The 23481-nt window shown below is 48.0% G+C and overlaps 1 protein-coding gene across 1 annotated transcript in view; it reads right to left on the bottom strand.

Moving 5' to 3' along the window:
- Positions 1 to 23481, bottom strand: part of Lrfn2 (leucine rich repeat and fibronectin type III domain containing 2) — a 166029-nt gene that overhangs the window by 26986 nt on the left and 115562 nt on the right. The window contains exon 2 of the mRNA XM_032900535.1: positions 2735 to 4158. Within this exon, the coding sequence (XP_032756426.1) occupies positions 2735 to 4134 (1400 nt within the window). The 5' untranslated portion in view covers positions 4135 to 4158. The remainder of the gene's footprint in view (positions 1 to 2734; positions 4159 to 23481) is intronic.

Raw genomic sequence — 23481 nt, forward strand, 5'->3', positions numbered from 1 at the left:
CTTGAACTCCCGGAGAGCTGCCTGAATCCACCTTCCAAGGCATTGGCATTAAAGGCCTACATAACCACATCTGGCTAGACACTTTCATTTTATTTTTACTCTCCAGATTCCTAGTCTGCTAGCCAAGAGAATACATTTGAATTTTCTCTTGAGTAACAGCACGAACCCAGCTTCAAGGCCTGGTGCCGTTCCAGGTACTTATGAGCCCCTGGTGAGGGTAGAAGGTGACATCTTCATGACAGTGACATGGCCACACTGCTGACATATGCCCATCTCGTCTCTGCAACCTCATAACGCCAAACCTTTCATCAACGAATGCCCAAGCCAGCCACACAGCTGGTGGCTTTTAGCTGTTCTGCTTTTTATCAAGTCAAAGCCACATGACAAATCCACACTTGAAGAAAAAGTACTTATTTTCCAAAAGGTCAGCCTCACAGGCTATGAACAAATGTAAATTAAATCAGGTCTGCGTTCCACCTCTGCGACTGAGAAAGATAAAAGGTGTTGCGGTCAAGAAGGACATTGTTATGTGCTGCCTACGAGAGAGTAGATAAATAATCAAACACAACAGGCAAGTGTTATAATTGACTTGTTAAGCCAATAATTCAACCCCGAGGAGACTATGTGGTGAAAACTGGCATGTCACCAACTGTATTTTTACTTCGGTACAAAAAAACAAATCCATCACGATATTACTTTTAATACTGAAAAACAAGAAGCGACCTAAAATTCTAGTGATCGAAGGCTAACGGTTAAGTCAACACAAAATATTTTAGTACCATCATGGGGACTAAGCGAGCTGAGCCAGCTGAGATCTCAGGTGGGAAAGACGAAATTTATTAATGCTGTGGATGGACGGCGCATGTCCTGAGCTGGTGTTAAACAGAGGCACTTCCTAAAGCCTTCCAGTTAGGTCTGCATGGCCGGAGGCGAGGAGATTTTACTGCCCCTTCCACAACTTTCCTCTCCTAGTTTTCTATGAAGACTGTATTTTATCAGTAGAAGCACACACACACACACACACACACACACACACACACACAGAGAGAGAGAGAGAGAGAAGCCTTATAACTCTATCTTTTGAGAAAGTATAGCTTTATAATTCACTTGACAGAGCGACAGAGAGACAGAGAGACACAGAGAGAGAAGCTTTATAAGAGAGAGAGAGAGAGAGTGAGGCTTTAGAACTGTCTTTTGATACATGTCTCTCCAAGCTCACTTCTAACCCCATCCCCTCTGCATGCTCTATGCCTGGGCTCAGTAAGGGCATTCTCAGCTCTGCTGTTTCCGTGGTGTTCTGGCCCTCAAGGACACATTGGTTTCTTCCTTATCAGTTCTGTCCCTATCCAGAAATCGATCAACCCGGAAGCCCTCCATGATGTGACTGTGGCCTCTGGGTCATGTGTTGAGGCCTGCGGCTCCATTCCCAAGCTAGACATTCTGTGAGCACATGGTGGGCAGGATTTCCTAGGATACCACACACTTCCTAAGCAGTAGGGGTTGAGGTCACAGCCCTCATTTTTACTGAAACTGAGGCCCGTATGGGGAAGGACTCCGCTGAGATCATCCATGCAGGCTCTGCTGTCTGCCTGTCGCATGTCATTCCTTTCTATTGTTGTTTGTTCTTTGGAGACAGGGCCTCACCATGAAGCTTTGACCGGCCTGGAACTTACACACATGCTGGCCTAGGAAGTGTGATCTCCCTGCCTCTGCCTCTAGAATTCCGAGATTATAGCCATGCATTAATATGCCTGGCTGGGGTACGTAATCCTCCTGCCCTGGCTTAGCTTCCCTTTTGTCCGGGCCTCGGGATGACCCTTGACCTTCACAGCCGCTTTTCAAAGGCAGTATCATTGACTCCATTTCCACAAGGAGCACAGGATCCAGAGGGGTGGTGGACAGGGTGAGGCTCCTCTATGATCTGGAAGGACCCTATGAGCCTACGAGTCTCCCTTCGGCAGCCAGAAATGGGCCAGCAAGGGGAAGCTCTTCTTAATATGGAAAAAGAAACCAAAGAAAAAGGCAGACATCTCTGGAGGAAAAAGGCAACCCGAGACAGGACTCAATCCAGAGGAAACAGAACTTAAGGTAATGGGAAAATGAACATATGGGGAAATCATGGGGCCTTTGATGCAGCCCAGCCTGAAGTAGGTTTCCTTTAATGATTTGAGGTAGTGCAGGATAGCTCCACTCATCTTACACACACACACACACACACACACACACACACACACACACACACACACACACACACACACTGACTCACTTTGAGTAAACCACTGTCTACCACAAGTTTCTATCAACATGGGTAGGTTAGGTCTACAGAGCAGCTGAGTAATCTGGAGCCAACCAGAACTGGAAAGCTGGCCGAGATACTCAACTCTTTTCTCCTCTCATAATTTTCTACCACGACTACAAGGTGTCAGAGATGCTTCAGCCGCTGAATTTCCCAGCGGCTCAGCTCTGACCCTGCTTTCACAGAAGGGAGCTTAGAAGTATCTAACCACTTAGCTGTCACACCTTCACCCTCTCCCGGGAAACATGGTCCTTCCACATACATTCTTCTCCTGCCGTCCCAGGGGGAGCCCCTTACCTGTAGCAGAGGAACAGTTGACCCAGGGTCCCCACAGGCTTCCCTGGAGAGAAGGGAAGCAGGCGCACAGGGCTCTAACCTCCCGGCCCTGCCCCAGGCCCGCTCCCGTGCCACCTGACCACACTGCAGCCTCTGGCTCACCTGTAAATCAGTACCTCGTCGTCGGAGCAGTTGTACTGCAGCTGATACATCTTCACCCTGGGTGCCGACTTGCTGACAGACCACTTGACCAGGGCAGATGTGGTGGTCACATCAGACACAAGCACGGCCCTCTCTGGGGTGCTTTTGGGAGGCTCCCCAGCCCCACTACCTCCCCCTCCCCGACTGGTCTTGCTGGAACCCGTGATGTCTGAGAGGCGAGACTTGGGGGGCGCCATCCGGCTAGTGCTGTTACTGAGGTGTGGGAGCTGCACGATAGAGACCTCTACGGTGGCGGTAGCCTCTCCTGCCGCGTTGGCTGCAATGCAGGTGAAGGGGCCGCTGTCCTGAGAGGTGGTAATTAGAATGTCCAGAGTGCCGTTGTCATATACGGCAGTCCTGGAAGAGTTTCCTACCAAGCGGTCATCGGGGGCAACCCAGTGGATCAAAGGGCTGGGGTCCCCAATGGCCTTGCACTTAAGAGTGGCTGCCTGGCCCTCCAGAACCAGCAGCTTGTGAGTGTGCTGGGTGATGAGGGGCGGCTCACACACAAACTCCTCCTCGCGAATATGCCAAAAATAGCGACCCTTGAGACCGCCAGGGGATCCACAGGTCTCCAGGTCGTCATCCCTCTCCAGCCTTCGCAGCCAGAGAAGCTCACAATTGCAGTGCAGTGGGTTCCCTCCAAAGCTAAAGGACAGGGGTGGAGCAAAGGGCGTGGCAGTGAGCAAGGAGGCCTGGGAGCGGGCAAAGATGGGGTCTGGGGGAAGCTTCTGCAGCCGATTGGACGTGAGGTCCAGGCGGGCCAGTTTCTGCAGGTCTGCGAAGGTACCCTCAGCGATGTGGTCCAGCAGGTTGTGGTCGAGACTCAGCTGATGGAGGTTGACCATGCGCCGTACAGAATCCCAGGGAAGACCGTGGAGGTTGTTATAAGATAGGTCCAAATCTTCTAAAGTCAACAGGAAGTCTTCAAAGGCATCATCAGCGATGCCACCCAGCTGATTATTGTTCACAATAAGGTGCTGCAGGTTGACTAGGCCCCGGAGTGTGTCCTCCCCAAGGCTAGGTAGCCGGTTGCTGTCAAGGTGCAGGGAACGGAGGCTCTCAAGGTCCAGGAAGGAGAAGGGCTGGATGTGGCTGATGGTGTTCCTGGACAAGGTCAGATCCACCAGCCCTGTCATGTTGGCAAAGTCTTGGCGGCCAATGTGGATGATGAAGTTGCCACCCAGACGCAGCTCCACTGTCCTCCGGTCAATGTCAGGGGGCACGAAGAGGAGCCCCTTGGAAGGACACAGGGTCCCCAGTGACTCAGACAGATTCTGGCAGACGCAGTACTTGGGGCAGGCATCGACCACAGCAAACGCCATGCCAAAAGCCAGCAGCCCGCCAAGCAGAGTCTCCATGGTCTGGTCACTCGGCCTCTGCACCTGGAAGGACACAACATCAATGTCAGCAGGTAATTGCCCTTATTAAGAGCTTCCTCCCTCCAAGGAATGTCACACTGCACTGGGGAACAACAGAGACAGGCTATGCCCAGGCAAGTGCTCATACCTTTTCATTGAACTCTTCTAACATTTTTTCCACTTTATTTTTTCTCTTTAACTGGTATTATCTCCTAACAACTTGATTCACTGTTTGTGTATTTTCAGATTATTTCCTAAATTACATGTGAGTACCATGCTAGCCGACCTTGTATATGTTTTATGAACTGTTGCTTTATAATCATCTAGCACAGTGTCTGAAAGCCCAGAGAAACCTAGTTACTCAGTTGGTATTTGTTCGATGGTGGGTGGACAGATGAGTAGGTGATTAGATTTTTGGCTGGATGGATAAGTAAGTATACAGATTGGGGGATAATAGTTAGATGTGTGGGTGGCTAAATGGATAGATTTGGCATTGGTATGTCTACAGATGGAAGGATGGATGAGTGAATACAGGGAAGGATGGGTGATAGATGGGCAGGAGAGTCTGAGATGGGTGTCTTTGTGGCTAGAAGGATAGATGGATAGATGTGTGGGCAGGTGGATAGAAGGGTAGATGGATGGATAGGTGGGCAGGTGTATACATGGAGGGATGGATGGATGGATGGTTGGATGGTTGGATGGTTGGTTGGATGGGTGGATGGATGGATGGATGGATAGATGGATAGATGAATAGATAAGTGAGTCTATAGATGAAGAGATGGGCAGGTGGGTAGGCAGGTGTATAGGTACATGGCAAGGTATATAGGAGGATATATGGATAGGTGGGTGGAGGGAATGAATGGGTGGATACACAGATGAATTCATGAATGTGTGGATGAAGAGATGGGTAATATCACATTAGTGGTTCATCCACTGATGAACTGGATGTTTGAAGCACATGCCACAGTTGTTTTGTGAACTTCAGTGTTAATGTCTTAGTTGGTTCAGGGAAAACATGAAATGAGGACAGAGTAGGGATCCTAAAGGAGAAGGAGGTATGGAGGAAGAGAATTGCTCCTGGGAGAAGCCAGGGTTGGTGGGAACTGGCTTTGTATGGTTCTTCACCAAGGACGAGCCATTTAGATACGAACTCTTGGGAGTTCAGGAAAGACAAGATGTTAAAGGGAAGTTGTTTTAAAAACCTGCCTGTTGCTAGGACCTTTTTGTAGATTCTGCCCATCCGTACTATTCCGTGGGCTTCAGGAGCACATGTTACAAGGGAGGATTGTCTGTGTGCAAAAACAGGAACTTCCTCACAGCCGACTTGAGTCATATTCAAAAGTCGCATTCTCATAGAGGCCTCTGGTGATACCCTGATACCCTATTCCCATAACACACACACACACACACACACACACACACACACACACACACACACCCTCCCTGCTGGGTATATACTCATTTACCTAGGGTGTTCACAGCCTCACTCATTGTCCAGCACTTAGCAGGCATTTTTTTTTTTAATGGACACATAGGGTAGGAAAAAGACAAGGATTTCCTGGGGGTTTCTGTGCCTCCCAATCTTACAGTCTTTCAGAATCTCCCTATTCTACGTGGCAACAATTATGTACCGTTTTGGTGTAAGGCTAAAACCAAGCCATTGTGTTGCTCTGTGAGAAATCCTGTGTTGTACAGCTTCCTAAAGACCAGAATTTCTAAAATTGGCTTTCTCAGAGTGCTAATTACGTTCCACAAAAGTGGCTTCAGAGGGCAATAATCTGGGGATGCACTGCCCACTTGCTGGCCCTCGTGAACGCTCTGCACATGTTAGTGAGTTTGGAAGAGCTGAGGTATTCCACAGTAGGGAAGAAGACACTAGATTAAAGATTAATTTGGGGCTGGAGAGATGGCTCAGCCGTTAAAGGCTAGGCTCACAACCAAATATATAAGATTAATTTGGTGCTGCTTTTTAAAAAAATTCATTTCCTCTGTGCATGTGCACACACGTGTATGTTCAGACACGCGTGTACATGGGTGTGGAGGCTGGAGGTTGACACCGATTGTCATCCTCATGTGCTTCCCACCTTATTTTTACAACAGTGTTCCTTCCTGAACCTGAAACTCCCCCATTTAGGCTGGACTTGCCATCCAGTGAGATTCAGCGTGACTTTACCTCCCCAGAACTGGGATGATAGGCACATTGTGCCTGGGTTTCGCATGGGTGCTGAGTATATAATGAACACTTTATCAATTGAGCTATCGCCTCTGCCCTATTCTTGCTTTGAGCAAGTTATTAGTATTTCAAGGAAGTAGAAATCTGTATGTCTCAAGCCGGGTGCCACAGATACAAAGAAAGCACCCAGCAGACGGCTTACGTATATGCTACTTGATGTATGAGTGAGGTGTCCTCCGTAGCCCTTGGCATTTGAACACTTAGTCTCCAGCCGTTTGGGAGGTTAAGCAGGTGTGATCCTGTTAGATGTACGTGACTGGAGGCAGACCGTGAGTCTAAAGACATTGGCAGTCACTGTTTCTTTGTGTTTATGACTCAAGGCATGTACCCTCAGTCTTCTGCCCCTGCCCCTGCCCCTGCCCCTGTGCTTTTGCCCCCAACCCCCACTGAGGATCCCAACTCTCTGAACTATCAGCCCAAGCAAACCCCTTCCCCTCTATGCTGACTTGTTCATGCTGACGGCAAAGGATTCCTGCGTTCCTGTCCAGGCTCTGCCAAGTGTGACCCTAGAAGACCAGAGCTCCTCTTGGGAACAGAGGAAGGCAACAGAGAGAGTTCTGTGATTGACAGTCAGAGATGTAGGCACTTGATGGGACCCAGGGCGGGGCGGTCGCTCTGCCTCAGCAAGGAGTTTGGTGACAGTTGGTACTGGCACTGGAGAAGTGATAAATATGTACTATATACACATGCCATATATAAAATCCTCTTCCAATCATATGCTTGGTCACGCAGATTTCAATTCTATTATGGTACCTCTTTAAGGGAAACTCCTCCTTTGAGACCCTTCAAGGACCAGCAGCTTTCCCCACATTTCACCTGTAGATGGCGCTGTCCCGAGAACGGGGCTGTCTGACAGAAACTCCACTATGAGCCAAACGTAATACCAGACAGTGACAGTATCTTGTTAAAAATTAGATAAAGTTCATTTTAGTAGCATATTTCATTTTGCCCACAATATCATGTCAATGTCATCAGTGCTGTTATGGACGAGATGTTGAATATTCTTTCATTTGTATAGTGACTTTGAAATCTGGTGTGTATTTCACACTTACCAGCACACCCCAAATGATCCTCCTCCATATGCGGCTATGGGTTCCCTAATGATCAAGACTGCTGTCTGCTGTCTGCTTTGTAAACAAAATTTCATTAGCACATGGCCCACTCATTCCTTAGCGTCTTTCTTGGGCCATCTTTCTTAGCTATGTGGAAGAGGTGCAGGGTGTGCACGCAGAGAACACAGGGCCAGCAAAAGCTAACGCTATTTGCTGTCTGGTCTTTTCTGGAAGTTTTCTGTGTTCTAGAAGGTTCTTCATTAGGAGTTCCCTATGGAATCTCCCAAATGTCTAATTCCACGTGGTGCTACCCCATCCCCTCAGGAACAACTAAAGTCCAGTTAGTACCTACTGCCACAAACTCCTTGCAGAAGGAGAGCAACCATCCTGCCCTGGGGCCCATCAAGTCTCTCTCTCTCTCTCTCTCTCTCTCTCTCTCTCTCTCTATCTATCTATCTATCTATCTATCTCTCTCTCTCCCCTATCCTCTCTCCCTTCTTCCTCCCTCCTCTCTCTGTCTGTCTGTCTGTCTGTCTGTCTGTCTGTCTCTCTCCCTCCCCCCCCCCCCCTTCTCTCTCTCTCTTGCTGTCAATCACTGGAGAACTCTATTTGTTGGCTTCCTCTGTTCCCAAGAGGAGCTCTGGCCTTCTAGGTACACACTTGGTAGAGCCCGTGCAGGAAATCTTCAGCATCAGCTTTAGGCAGGAAAAGCTGGAGCTGACCCTGGGCTGTTAACCTAGCACCTGTACTAGCATCTTCTGCTTGGTCCCCAGATCCGTCCCAGCCAGCCCTGCCAGTTCTGTGGGTTAAGAGGCTGATTCCGGCAGCCTGCCTCAGTGTAGTGTGGATTGTGGCCACCTCTATATCTTTTGGACTTCTCCATCCTTGACTTTTGTCAACAGTTTCTGCAACACAGCTGAGGTGGTAAAGGAAGTCACACCCTCATGCCAGGAAAACCCAGACCCCTTTGCTTCAAACATCTTCATCCCTACCAAACGATGTTAAGCAAACCACAATTGAAAAAAAAAAGTTTGTTGAGGATTAGGAAATGTCTAATGAATTCAAATGGGTGACATAATAGATCTGGGTAAATATATTTTAAGTAATCAGCATGGAAGATTACTGACAGACAAGTGACTATTGAATCTTAATTAAAATCGTATTCTGAGAATTGTCACTTAGCCCATTTCTCCAAACAAAAGGCGGTCTCACCCCCACTTTTGCAGGAAATGGATAAATTATCCTGATTCGGGCAGATAAAATGGGGGAGGTGTTTCCTGTTTGAAGCAGGGATTTGATAAAAAGGCTGAGAGACAAGACTGGCCTTCGAGAGACGTGGCTTCAAGCATCTCTGAGAGGTGAGGGTGGCCGAGGGGAACAGAGAGTAGGAGACGGGGCCCGGCATGGAAAGAGAGCCCTGAAAGCAGATGGAAAGGGCTGAAGTCCTGTTGGCCAGCAATGCAAGCAGTGGTGCTCTGAGAGCAGAGGACACAGATGGGCTATGCTATCCAACGTCAAATCAGCTTGCAGAGGAGGCGAGACTGCCCATGAGGAGCATCTCCGAGCCAACCCTGGAGCAGAGGAAGGAGGAGAGACAGAAGTGAACCAACAGGACAGCGTTCTTTGAACCTACACTCTTAGCCTAGACTCGAGCACTGGCCCAGGGTGGAGACGGTACCTCCCTGCTCCCATTATGCATTGGATTTCTTCATGTGGAACTCACAGTTCTGCGAGGTAATGATCAGCTCATAATCCGTAAGGTGCTCTCGTGTTGTGAGGACGAGATGCCTCTCTGGCTGTTGGCAGAGTACCCTAGCTGAGCAACCTTGCACAATGGACAGCCTGCTCCAGCATACCTTGGGGCCCTGTGCACAGTTACCCATGTTTTAGCTACTGAGAAATGACATCCAAAGCATTTGGACCCAACAGAATACTGTCTTCCACCCTGGAAAGGATCGCCACTTACTCAGGATTGCCTGGCACCAGGCCATACTCCAAGCAAAGGAGGCCCCTCCTGAGGCAGCCATGTGCCTGGTGTACCCAGAACTGGCAGCTTTACTAGGGATTGCTTAGGAACCAGAGACGGTCCAGCTGTTCCACTACATTTGGGCACTTGTGTTTTCTGCTTGGAGGAAAACTTGGAAGGAAGTTTAGGGTTCTCAAAAGCAGAGGGCTCACTGGCTCTGAAAGGCCCACTTAGCAGGCCCTGATGGTACGGAGCATTCGCACATAGGCATATGCATGTGCGGACACGCACATGTGTATGCACAAACACACACATGCACATGCAAACACAGAAGTATACTGGCAAGGAATACAGAATCGTGAAGCCAGACTGTTAGTTTATTATCAGTGCCTCTAGATGAGATTTTTTTTAATTTTATTTTTATTATTTTTCAGTTTTCCAGCATATGTGTGTGTGTGTGTGTGTGTGTGTGTGTGTGTGTGTGTGTGTTGTAGGTGGATGTAAGCACATGAGTGCAGATACCCTGGAGCAGAAGTTACAGGTGGTTGTAAGCCACAGCACAAGAGTGCTAGGAGCAGACAGAACTCTGGGCTCTCTGACGAGCAGTTTAAGTGCTTTTAACTGCTGAGCTAATTTTCCAGCTTCTGCAGGTGGATTTTCATACTTTAAACAATGCAAGGGTCAGTTAAAATGGGGGAGCAGAGAGCAGCAGACCTTGGCACAGAAAAGGAAGCTTCCTCTGGTTGGTGGTTAGTCCTAAGGCCCCTGCAGTCCCCACCCTAGCCCCTCCCTCCTTTGCAGCTCTCCCCACCCCCCAGCCTCTCTGCTTCCAACAGAAGAGGCAACATTTAGCAGATGGCTGCTTAGATATATGTGCCATCTCTCCGTCCTGATTTCCATTTAAAAGATATCTTAGCAACCAGCCTGAACCCCCACTCGCCCCTGAAGCCTGTAAATCTAGTGAGAGGCTTTGCCTCTTGCTTCGGGTAAAAAGGGCTAAGACTCTCCAGTGTGCTCCAGGTAGGAGGGTGGGAGGGGCTGGCATCAGCCACCTGGAGGGAGGCAGCAGCTACGCCTTCTCTTCACCACTGTGAGAGAATCACACTGCTCACCCAAGAGGAGCTAGGGAGGCTGTGTTCTATCTAGTAGTGGGGAGAGGAACCCTGACTTCCTTCCACTTGGGCTAGGGGCACAGACACCAGAAAACAAAGCCTGGACCTCCATTTAAGTGTAAAGAAGAATGAGTGCTGGTTTCCTAAGCACTCTTCCTGGCCCTGCTCGCTAGACAGGAACCCTTTGGTAACGCCCTGCATTCCTCTGTGTTCTAGTTAAGCCACATCAGGACCCCAGCGATGGATTTGTGGTGGGGGTTGGGGGGACTGGAGGCCAATGGAGAGCTTTGTTTCTTTTCCTGATGTGACTGACCATTAGATCTCCTTTCTCTGCTTTTCATGCCGGCTTGTCTCTTTAATTCTATTGAGGACAGGCAGAGGAGGTGAGGATGCCAGGGGTCCAGATCAGACCCCAGAACAACTCCGGTAACCCTTCAGGACAGAGCAAGCAAGGTCTGTGGGTTTGTGTCAGGGAAGGAGAGAGCTACATGTCTGAGCAGGAAGCCAGCCTTTGACATTGGACGCTGGAGGCTTAGCAGCTAGCATCAAAGGAAGGAGGGGAGGAAGAAGACAGGAGAGAAGAGAGAACACATGAATGTCCCTAGGAGAGGCTCACAGTCCCGAGACAGCCTTCTCTCGTTAGCTACAGAAAGACACCCTTATGTATGACGGATAGCAGCATCTCACACAAAGCCACAGGGACAGGAACCACCTTCTAAACAACAGCGAAGAGAGGGGAGACATGTCTAAAGGGCAGTGGAGTCCATTTAGGGCCGTTAGAAAGGCTCTGTGTGAGATAGCCTGTTCTTATCAGGAGTCTGCTATTAAGCTACAACTGCCTTCTCTTTGGAGGATCGTATTATGCCTCCGTGTTAACATATCTATGGTCGCTTTTACTATGCAATTATGTTTGCCTGCCTGTTACTCCTTTTCACCTGGGGACCTTGGTTTTGACAAGAACTATTTTTGCTGGGTTCTTACTTCCCGGTAGCGAGCCTAGTCCATGGCGCTGAAGAGGCACGTGGGCTGAGTGAATTAGTGGGCAAGTGAGTAAACGAACCCTGTTCCAGCAGGAAGAGCCCCTAGTCCACCACACCTCTGACAGCCTGTATCCTGTAATTTGCTACAAGAGTGAGCTTACTCCTGTGGGGCAGGCCATGAATGCTGGGAAATGAGTTCCTCAGAGACCAGTGTCTAACAAAAGCTATGGGGTCTCGGCTTTCTCAGCCCTGGGTTAAGACAAACCACGTTCTACACCCCCTTGAGGGTTCTCAGGAGGCACGAGCCTCGGTTTCCTTTCACGGCAACCTGTTCCTCAATACAGCCTTTCCCTGACTCCTCCCTGTCCGATTTCCCCACCTCTCTTCCCGCCCTTCCCAATCCACCACCTACATGAACCACTTACACTAAAGTCCTTGTTCCAAATCGTTGTTCCTTTTCTGACGATTGCTGGCCCCAGGCAAGCTTCATAATTGTAACTGGTGTTATGTTACATAAACTTCCAACAGTCTGGACCCCAATGTATGTGAGACACTGGGAATTTGTTTTTTTCTATTTTAAAGCAGGAAAGCCATTAATGGCATCAATGACTAATAAAACCCAGAAGGAATGTAGTGGGGTAATGCTTGCCCCACATATAATCAAGAGGTAGGAAGAGTTGGGGTGGAAGAGACTGGAGAGATAGTTTGATTGGTAGTGTCCACACAGCCCTGGGTGTCCCAGCACTACATAACACAGGCCAGACAGTACACATCTGTACTCTCAACACTAAGAGAGGGGAGGCAGTAAGCTTCCTTTTAAGTCATCTTTGGCTACATAAGTTTAAGGCTAACCTGGGCTACATGAGGCCTTGTTTCAAAAATTAACACCAGTAACAACAACAACAACCAATCAGTAGGAAATCCGCCTCGGCCCCTGACTGGATCTAGGAAGCTGTGGAGACGCCCACCTCCCTGTGTGAATGAATGTTCAGGGTTAACAAAGCGACACCCACACATGGTAGGGTGTGAAAGTGACCAAGAACAAGGAGATTGGGTTGTGAATGGAGATGGGGTTGGGTTGGGGAATGTGAGGGGGCTGCGATGTGTGATGTGTGGCAGCCTGCGTGTGTGACTGAGCAAGCTCCCGAGGGTGTGTGAGGGGGCGTTGCATGAATGGAGGTGAGCAAGCGAGTGAACAGGTGGGTTCCCGTGACACAGCGCTATGTGGGCGAAGGAGGCTTTACACACATCCCTACACGCATCGTAGGTGGGAGTGGGGCTGTGGAGAAGGGGTAGGGAGCAGGCTTGCTTGCTCCCCAGTGACGGGGACAAATGCCAGGTTGTGCGATGTCACCTTCCGGTGCACTAATCTCCATGTAGTTTTCGATCTATCCTGTTGGCGATGCAGGAGGTGCATGGCTGGTCTAGGCCTCCAACTTTGCTGTTTCCACCCGTCAGCTTCCACCTAAGCTAAGTGGACATTGTGAGACAGGAGCTCTGATTCACTCTCGATTCTCAACAATTTACCTCCAAGATCTGCGCCTTATTTCACCGAAGTGGAAAGCCAGCGGGTAGCTCTCAGCCCCTGAGTGGACCATTTCCCTCCCACCTCAGAGAGAATGAGGACACGCAGGGACATGTTACCCACTGTAAGGGCTCCTCTCTCACACTGAGGGTCTCCTCAGCTGACTTAAACCCCAGGACCAAGCCCTTACCTTCTCCGAAGTCAACCCTCTTGCCTACCTCTACCTCAAAGAAGATGTCAGCCTCATTGACTCTTCAGTACCCTCCATCCTGCCCCTAGTGTTCCACTCAAGGGACGTTTCCAGACTGGTCCACGTCCACTCTGCAACTGGGCTAATGTGGGGAGCAGTGGGCTGCATAATTGAAAGCAGCAGATAATCCAAAACTCATTTCCATTTCGCCGGGGAATGGTCTGTCTATGATTTAGTCTCCTCATTATGTCTGGCTCAGGCAAAATTAAAATTGGCTTTTCTTATTTAAGCTACCCAGGCTACAGGGCAGGCATGGGCTAGGTGGCATTAAAGTTCACTGGGGCTACATATCGCAATTATGTGTTAGCATCTGAGCAAGATATCATACTTGAAGGTCACCGGAGAGAGCGATTGCATTTTTCTCAGCAGCCTTGGGATCCTTGAAGACTAGGATGAGACCTCCTCAACTTGGGTCTCTCTAAGGATAGTGTTTGTGTCCCCCACACTTGGGATCCCTCAGTCTGGGTTTCCCGAGAATAGGCTGTCTCTCCTTCATTATTACTTATTTATCTATGGCTGGCATCTTAAAGAAAAAAGGGGCGAGTTACTTGGGATTTGCTGTTGCAGAGAATTACAGACCACGACAGCAGAACTGAGGCATGGCGGCAGAAATGGCTGAGAGCTCACTTCCTGAACCACAAGCAGGAAGCAGATAATGCATTCAAAATGGCTGAAGGCTTTAGAAACCTCAAGGCACCTACCAGTGACATACTTCCTCTAGCAAGGCCACGCCTCCTAATCCTCCCCACAAACAGCCACCCAATGGGGATCAAGCATTCAAATACCAGAGACTTATGGGAGATATCTCAAACAAACCACCACACCCTGAGACCAGGGCTCCCTGTGGGCAGGCAGGGCTGTGTCTACTTTTCTATCTCAAGTATCAATCTTAAAATAATGCCTCCTGGGTCTGAAGCTGAATTCTTTATGTTAGGGTCCCTGGTGAGGCCTGGACCTCCCTGAACCTTTCTTGTGCCTGCATCACTGGTCTCATCAGGAGTATAGACCACGCTGATAACACAAAAGCTCACAGTACTGTGGATAGCATCTCATCTCATACACAAGCTTGTGGCTATCTCCTTGCTCTGTTATTAGACATTTGGTATAACACTAAACACAGTGTATTTTCTCTTGGGCTCCAGATAACACAATTAAAACAAAAAATGTAGAGAGAATATCTTATCTATTATACAGATGACTCACATGTCAATTAAAAATCCTATGGCCCATGGCTTAGGCAGGAAATAGAAGGTGGGTTGTCCAAGAGGAAAAAGGATTCTGGGATAGAGCCAGGTGCAAGAGGTCCTTGGAAAAGGTGTGATGAATCAGACACATGATACCTGAGCATAGGTAACCAGTCATGTGGCAGAGTGTAGATTAAAATAATTGGGTTATTTTAGTCATGGTCTCGTCAGAGTAGAGCCTACCTATATGGCCAAGGTATTTGTAAATATATTTGAGTTTGAGTCTTATTTCTGAGAGCCTGGGGTTTTGAGGAAAGAAATCAGGGCTTAACTACAACAGCAGCAAAATAATAATTTAGAAAAATCAAAATAGCTTCTTAATGAGTGTTTATTTGTAGGTTTCAGCATCTCCTGTTTGCGAAGCAACAGGAAAGCCCCTGAAACGGGGCATCAGGGACAAAGACATTCTTCACTCCCTCTCCAAGGTTTATTTTTGGGGGGTCCGTGAGACATCAGTCTTCCCTGCTGGTCATTTTGGACTTGTCAGATACACAGACCAACAAAAGCATGGCTATTTTTCAGTGGGGACCATCTGACAAATTCTCTCTACGGTGTGACACAAATTCATGTTGGAAAAGAGGCCTATCTGTGAGGGGCCCACAGCAGTCTCTCCTAGCTCCCATTCTCTGGCCAGCCCTGGGTTCTTTCAAGGCTTACCATAGAGGGAGGGGCATCATATCTGGGACCTTCAAGGTCAAAGGGGTATCAGGTCACTATGCATCTCTACCCAGCAAGCACATAGGCAATACCACCCCAAAGACTGGGTGTGTCTTGACCTTCCTTATCTTTGCCTCCACTTTGCAAAAGATGATTGGCAGATGGAGAGATGGTTCAGCCAGTGAAATGATTATCCTGCCTGCATGAGGACCCGACTCCAGATCTCCAGCATCCAGGTAAAAGGCAGTGTGTGGCTATAACCCCTGCAGCGGGGGTAGAGCAGAGACAAGGGAATTCTTGGAGCTTACTGGTAAGCCAGCTTACCTAACCAATGAGCTTTTAGGTTCTGTGAGAGACACTATCCTAACAACAACAACAACAACAACAGCAGCAACAATGTAGATGGAACAAAGAGATGGCTTAGCAGTGAAGAGAACCTGTCTCTTTTCTAGAGAACAAGGTTCAATCGCCAGCATCTTCATGGCTACTCACAACTGGCTGTAACTTTAGTTGCAGCCCTCCATTGGCCTGTGAGGACGTCAGGCAATCACACACTGCATGTTCATGCACACAAGTAAATTACTCATCCATGTAAAACCAAACGAATAAATCATTAAATAAGGTGGAGAGTGACAAAAGAACAGATCTATATTGATGTCTAGTCTCTACGTGCACTTACATACCTACATATATGTACCCACTCACGAACACACATAAACAGGGCATTTGGCCCATGCTTATAACACTGGGGCGGAGGAGTCAGAGACAAGTGGATCTCTGTGGCTCGCTGGTCAGCCAGACTACTTTAACCACATTTCAGGTCAACAAGATATGGTGCCTCAGAAATCAAGGTGGATGGTACCTGAGAAAAGAAAAAGTTGTCTAGCCTCTGTCCTCTACAGCCATGAAGACACACCTGTGCGCGTGAACACACACACACACACACACACAAACACATACACACACACACACACACACACAAACACACACACACTGTTCATGTTATGCAGCTCTTTTGTGTCCCCAAGTTTTAACAAGAAGGGACAGAAAGACTTATCTGTCAGGATCCTAGAGGGGTAATTAGTAAAGGACATAATCAAAGGGGAGCTGAAAGGAAGCTTTAGGAAGGGACTGCTGACCATGGGCAAGCAGGTCTAGAGGAACTGAAGACCTCCGCACCAGAGTCTGGCAGTGGAGAGGAGCCTATTTCCCCAGGCACTGCTACACAGAGGAACAAAGCAGACCCCAACCAGTATAGGGGTTGGAAGAAGAGCTTCCTAGAAAGAAGACAGATGCAAGTCCTGGTGGCCTGCCCTTTGGGAGGGGCGGGCCAAAAGAGTGACTTCCTCTAGATGCCTCTCATTGGCCAAACCTCCCCAGCAGTCAGAGGCCAGGGATACTGCTCAGCTGTCCATGTGGTATGGCCTCCAGGGCACAAGAAATGTTGGATGTGGGTCAGAGATGACTTGGAGAAACAAACAGAAACCAACCAAGAGGGAGAGCCCCTCCTTTCTCCCACTAACTCTCCCAAGGAGTTCCTGGATCTCGGAACCTCTTGAAAGTATAAGAAGAAGAGGGGGAGGATAAAGGAGGAAAGGGAGAAAAAGAGAAAGATTAATCCATTGGAAACAAGGAACCCCACGGACTAAAGGGCAGTAAATATGAATTCAATTTGGTTTTGCCATTTACGGGTTCCAGCCTCCGAAGGCTCTGACAGGCCGATCAGATAAAAGCCGCTGTTGTTGCCATGATGGCACATTTAAATTTTTATTGCAAACACCAGGCTCCATTACCCAAGGTTTGCTTTCTGCATTCCTAATCGTTTCTGTCTTCGTGTCGGGTTGGACTGGCCTCTTGCCTGACAGACAGCAGGGAAAACATGGCCAGTTCTCTAAGTCCCCAGAGGTTCTCCTGACCCTGCCTCAGGCTTACAGAGAAATGGGCTGTCTCCCTTCTCCAGCTTGCTCCATTCTATTTATTTAAAAATGTTATTGTGCATTCCAGGGCAGTGCACATGCCGCATTGTGGGTGTGGATGTCAGAGGACAGCTTGTAGGAGTTGATTCTCTCCCTCTATCATCCCCTACCGCCGTGGGACCATGGGTATCGAACCCAGGGAACTCAGGTCGTCCTCAGGCATGGCCAGCAAGTGCTTTTACCTGTTGAGCCCTCTTGCTAGTCCCAGACAGGGCCCCTTCATTTCCCTCTATCTGGCTTCCTCTGTTCCCCCACTCCTTCTTTTTCCTTTGGTTTATTCCCTGGAGACTATGTGGATTAAAGACCCTGTAGCTAGGCTCCCTCTTCCTCATTGACAGGAGCCTGGTCTATTCAACACATGGGTTCAATCATTCAGCCAGGCTCCCAGGGAGTACCTGACCAGGTAGGCATATGGGACATAGGGACAGGTCTTCTTCTCAGAATATCTTCCTTTTATGGACGGTGTCCTGATGGTAGCCCATAGCCAAGAACTTCCAGGGGCACCACGCCAATATGGCATCTCTAATCTCTATGTGCATAGGCACATACCACTCCAAAGACCAGATATGCCAAGTCCTGCTCATCCTTGCTTCCTTTTTTACAATGTACACTGGTAGCTGGGAGACGGCAAAGTCAGTGAAGTGACTGTCAAGCAACCACTAGGAGCTGCGTTCTGATATCCAGAGTCCCTGTGTTGGGGTGGGGCACCTTCCTTTTCTTGGGGGAGCTTATAAATCTATACATGGACAGCCAGACTCCAGGAAAGAGAAAGAGCTATGAGTAGTGTGCTAGTACTTACTCTCTGCCCATTTTACAAAACAAATGGAGGGTCAAATCTGATAATATGTGTCTAATGATTTAGAACAAAGGCAGAACTGAGATTCCAAACCAGGCATGCCCCACTCATCTCAGACAGTCACTGCTCTCAAAAGGAAGGAAAGTTAGATCAAGTGTGGGTTTCTGTAGAAGCTTGCCCAGCAACTAGGACAAGGGGACAAGCTTCTAGGAAGAGGTAGCTTTGTCACTTGTCCCTGAAGTGAGGAATGGTGGGATTCCAGAAGCTAGGGTGTCATAGAGAATACCCTAGTTGGTAGAACAAAGATCTTAGTTGGAGAGATAGTTGGTAGAACAAAGATATCAAGCATGTTGGTTGGAGAGAAGTAGGCATTAGAGATGCTATTTATTTGTCTGATTTTGAGACAGGGACTCAGCATGTGGGCTGATCTGGAACTCTACGTAGATGAGATTGGTCTCCAATTCAGAGATCCATCTGTCTCTGCTTCCCAAGTGCTGGGCTTACAGATGCCTTTTAAAGAAAGAACAAGCTTGATTGGGCGACCAGGCACACTAAAAAGGGCACAAGCCCAGTCACCGGGAGGCTGAGGACGCACCTGAACTTGAACCCTGCCTCTCCTCTTTCTGGCTGTGGGACCTTGGCTACATTGCTCAGTCTCTTGGTGCCTCTAAATTTTCCTCCACTATGAAGGTAACTTTTTTGAGGATGACTAGGGTCAGTGGTGCAAAACATGTATGCACATCGTGAAATCTCAAAGCTGTCTCCACTCCGGTTCTTACACTGTGGGCCTTCCTGTGGCAGTTGGCTGCAGCCAAAGGGGGACCTATAAGAGAAAGGATGTTCAATTGCCACCAAAGGGAAAAGCTAAACTGTGAGGCATATTCATGGAACTCCCAGACACTCTGAGGAGACCTGAGCTTTTAGCTGAAAGGAGGCTGAGGCAACCTGCATGGGAGGAGGCAACATAACCCAAGCTGTGCTCCTGGCTCCAGGGCAAGTCCTCCTCCACTTGCTATCTCAAGACTTGGGGCAGGATGCCTCATGACGCTAAGGAAAGGCAAGCAGAGATGGAGAACAACTTTTAGTGAAGGAAGAAGGCTGCCAGAGTAGAAGCATATGACCCTTTGGTGGTCCTAAGGCTTCCTTGTCTGTGGCAACAAGAACCACAGAACAGAGCAACCTGTTCTCTGATCAACACAGACTTTCCAGCAAGTCCTTCCCCACTGGTTGTGTACCACCATATCTCTGTCAGTAAGATTCTGTGAATTTACTAGACTAAGTCATTTGAAATTATAATTATTTATGAAAGCAATTGCTGTGCTAGGGTCCATACAATCTGAACAAATGGTTCCTCTGTCTCCTCAGAGAGACTGTAGTCCATGAAAGGAGAGTAGAGAAGCCTCACAGAGAGAAGACAAATTAACTAGCTTCTTCCACAGTCAGGGAGAAGACAAGTAGCCGGAGAGAATGTTACTCGAGTTCACTTTGATTTTGGACATCCAGAGACGTGGCATCCTTCTTATCCTGGGTTCCTGAGGACAGGTTATCTCCCTCATACTTAAGGTCCCTAAAGACAGATCATGTCTCAAACTGAGGATCACAAAGAACAGGCCATGCCTCTCAACCGAGAGCTCCTTGAGGATAGACCATGTCTACTCAAATAGAGGCCCCTTCAGGACAGGGCATGTTTTCTCAGATGGGAGCTTCCTGAGGATGGGCCATCTCCCTTAGATGGGCCTTCCTCAAGACAAGACATCTCTCTGACTGGGGCTGACTGTGGATAGATCCTTCTCCCTCTCAGACTGGAGTTCCCTGAGGATAGGCTGTGCCTCCCTCAGACTGGGCTCCTTTGAAGACAAGTCATGTTCCTTAAAGGATGTGTCATTCTCAGCCTAGGGATTTCTGATGACAGACCTCTACCCTCAGATCATCTTGTGGAGAGTGATGTTTCCCTTAGACTGGGTTCCCTTGACAATGTGCCCCTTAAGGGTCTCCAGAGACTGGGGCTGCATGGTGCCATGATTCAATGCTTCCTCACCATGATAGTAATTCTTCGTGTCACTGTATTTCTACTTTCTGTACAAGACAACTTTGATTTAAGACAAAGCATTTCCTTACAGTTTGTCTCAGTCTCTTCCATATAAAAGTAGACTCTTTTACTTCATAGTTGCCTAGAAGTTATGACACTATGGGCTGAAGAGAAAGTGGTCCTCACTCTCAGTCTTCCTTCTTCCTTGAATTTGGTTTTCTTCATATCACCATAAACAGCTGTTGCTGACAAGTGACTCCTTCTCCCTCCTGGGCTAACTGGGGACCCAAGATAACCAACATATTTGTCTATAAACCTTTACTTTGATTTTATTTATTAACTTTTGTTAGTTTGGGGACAGGTTTTGTGTAGGTCCAGCTGGTCTTAACCTCTGTAGCTGTAGCTGGAGATGACCTTGAACTCCTGAAGCTCTTGCTTCTGCCTTCTGAGTACTGGCATTGAACCCACACAGACACTAAATAACACAGCTACCTAGCAGCGATGATAATCGATAATTAACTAGGCAAATATAGGGACCACGTCCAAGAGTTTTGGGGTGCAGAAACAAGATTTATGGAAAGTGAAACATGATTCTGAGGTATGACCGGCTGAAAGGCTGGGGCTCACTGGCAGAGGCCTCTCTGTAGTTCCTTTGGTGGGGGAGTCTGAATACTCCTTGACTTGTCCTAAGGTTTCAGAGAATTTGTAAGTCTGGGGCACAAGCTCATACCAACCAACCATGATCAGCAGAAGAGGAACAGTTTGCCCCAGGGGAGACAGTAAGTTCTGTGCTCCACAGAAAGTCCCTTAGTCGCTCATCAAGGGAAGGTTTGTTTCTCCATACCTCACATCAGCCAGCCCCAGATGAGGCAAAGATAATTACTTTATCTACAGGATCAGGAGGCTGGAGTCCATTTAAAACCAGAAGAGACCTACCCACCGCTGCCAGGCTGCGCCTACCACCTTTACATCACTCCAGATGCCCTGGACTGTTTCACACATACAATAGAACGGTTGTTTGAAGATAAGAAACTCTTGAGTCCACTTTAACCACCAGCTTTTAGGTTCCATCACTTGCTGCAATACTCCGAGGAATCAAATAAATAGGCAATTGGACTCTTAATGGCTAGTGGTGTTAAATGAGAATTCTGCACTGCCTTAATTGAAGGACTGAGCTCCTAGTGATTTTAGGACTTTAGCACCTTGCTTGTGGATGTGGAACTTGGAAACAGTTCAAGGAAGGGGAGTCTCAGTGGTTCTCTTGGATCATAGTGCATGGATGTCTTCTTCCCGCTAACATAAGACAAACCAAGGAAGCCGGTACCTCTAGCTTAATATCCCCGTGGGGAGCCATAGAAACTGAATGGATGAGCTGCAGATCAGTACAAGTAGAGTAGGCCTTGTGTGCTAAAGGAAGAAAGCTTAGCAACTTACTGCTGTCGTTAGAAGGATAAAGGACCAAGGAATGGCCACACAGAGGCTCCTGTTTATCCCTAATGTCCACTCTGTCCTTTCCTGGTCAGAGGCCCCAAGTGTACACGCAAAATAGAGTATTGCATGCTTAAGAATTGCTAAGAGTATACTTTCAAAGCTCTCTCCATGAAAACATCAAGTATTTGGCATTACGTCATTATTCATTATTGTAGTCACAATCATAACATCGATTTATAGACCCCAAGTACATGCAGTTACAAGTTACAAGCTAAAAAGATAGAAAAAAAGAAACAGCAGCAGAGGGATGAGGTGTAGAGGGGGAGCAAGAGAAGGCAGAGAAGGAGGAAGAGGAGGAAGTGGAGGAGGAAAAGACAAAGAGGAGGCTGCTGCTCATAGTCCTGAAATGTTATGCTGTTACTAGGCTGCGTCAGAAAAGACTACATTTCCCAACCTCCCTTGTACCTGAGTGTCTTAGGGTTGCTATCCTTATGATGAAACACCACCACTAAAAGTAACTTGGGGAGGACAGGGTTTATTTCAATCACAGTTCCACGCAATACTTAATCAAAAGCAGTGGGGACAGGAACTCAAGCAGGGCAGGAACCTGGAGGCCGGGATGATGCAGAAGCCATGGAGGAGTGCTGCTATTGACTTGCTCCCCAAAGCTTGCTCAGCTTGTTTTCCTGTAGAACCTAGAACCACAAGCCCGGGGATGGTACCGCCCACAGTGGGCTGGGCCCTCCCACATCAGTCTCTAATTAAAAAAAATATCCTACAGGCTTGCCTACAGCTCGATTTTCTCAATTGAGGTTCTCTCCATTCAGATGACTCTAGCTTGTGTCGAGTTGACATAAAACTGCCTGGTACACCAAGTGCAGTCTTGTGACTAAGTTGGAGCCAAAAGTTCTAAGTAATTATATACTGTGCATCCTTAATAAAAAAAAAACAACACACTTTTGCTTGCTTCCTACTTCCTGCCAACTGGGTGTAAGTGGGTGAGTAGAGCTTGAGGAATCACCTTGGATCATGAGGTGGTAACCACGTTTGAAAGATACATACAGTTCAGTGGAAGGAACTTAGATCCTGCTAATCACGGCAGCACCACCCTGAACTTCCGGTATATTTTTAAATTATAATGTTAACTGTGGAATACTTGAAGACTTAGGAGCAGTTATAAATCCTGTACTCCCTTGTTCCCTTAGCAGCAATATCTTAGGTCACCACCGTACGGTGCACACGAGTGTTGTGCTACTCACTGGGAGACATTCCTTGCTGCCTAGACTTGCATAGGAGAGAGAGAGAAAAATCTTATCCCAGGCAGTTTATTACTGACTTGAGGTTTGTTTTCTTATGTTTTTGTGGGATTCTTGTTGGTGGTGGTTTGTTTTGTTTTGTTTTTGTTTTGTCATTCACGAGTATTTCTTGCACAGTTTCCAAGAAGTATACAGTGGCGTCCCATCTCCAAGTGTACAGAGTGTAGACAGTTGGCTGAAGGAGGCTTCTTTAAGATAAATAAAGAGGTGGTGCTATGGACCATCCCCTGGGATGGTGCTCGAGGACTGTCCCCTCCTACCCCCTCACTCCATCCTTGCCATGTTTTTCCCCCGTAGCTTTCTTCTGCTCTAGGCTCAGCCCCTTTCTTTGCTTGAACTACATGCACACCCTACCCACTTCTTATCTACCTAACTCTGCTTCTTCTGCTGATGCAGAGGGATCTGAGGCACTTATTAGTGTAGCATCGCATGTGACATGTCAGGGCAAGGCAATGAAGGTGGGTGGCATTTGTTGGTATTTTCAACACAAGTGAAAGCAAATTACATTGGAGTTAAATGTCAAAGGCTCTGAGCTTTTCCCAGACAAGGGAGGGAGGATTACCTCCTCCCTGGGACAGCCTCTTTCTCAGTATCTTGGAGTGTGTGTGTGCAGAGTGGGCGTAAACACTCCAGAAACCCACAAGAATGGGCAGGGGCACAGCATTTGCCCAGTGTCTTGATTCATGGCCATGGAAGGCAGACTGGTTCCACACAGCTAACGCTCAAGTGAGGACATTTATCTGCTCTCCACCCTGTCATCCTAACTACATCTACTCAGCT

Source organism: Rattus rattus, chromosome 4, assembly GCF_011064425.1.
Source record: "Rattus rattus isolate New Zealand chromosome 4, Rrattus_CSIRO_v1, whole genome shotgun sequence".
Classification (NCBI taxonomy): Eukaryota; Metazoa; Chordata; class Mammalia; order Rodentia; family Muridae; genus Rattus; species Rattus rattus.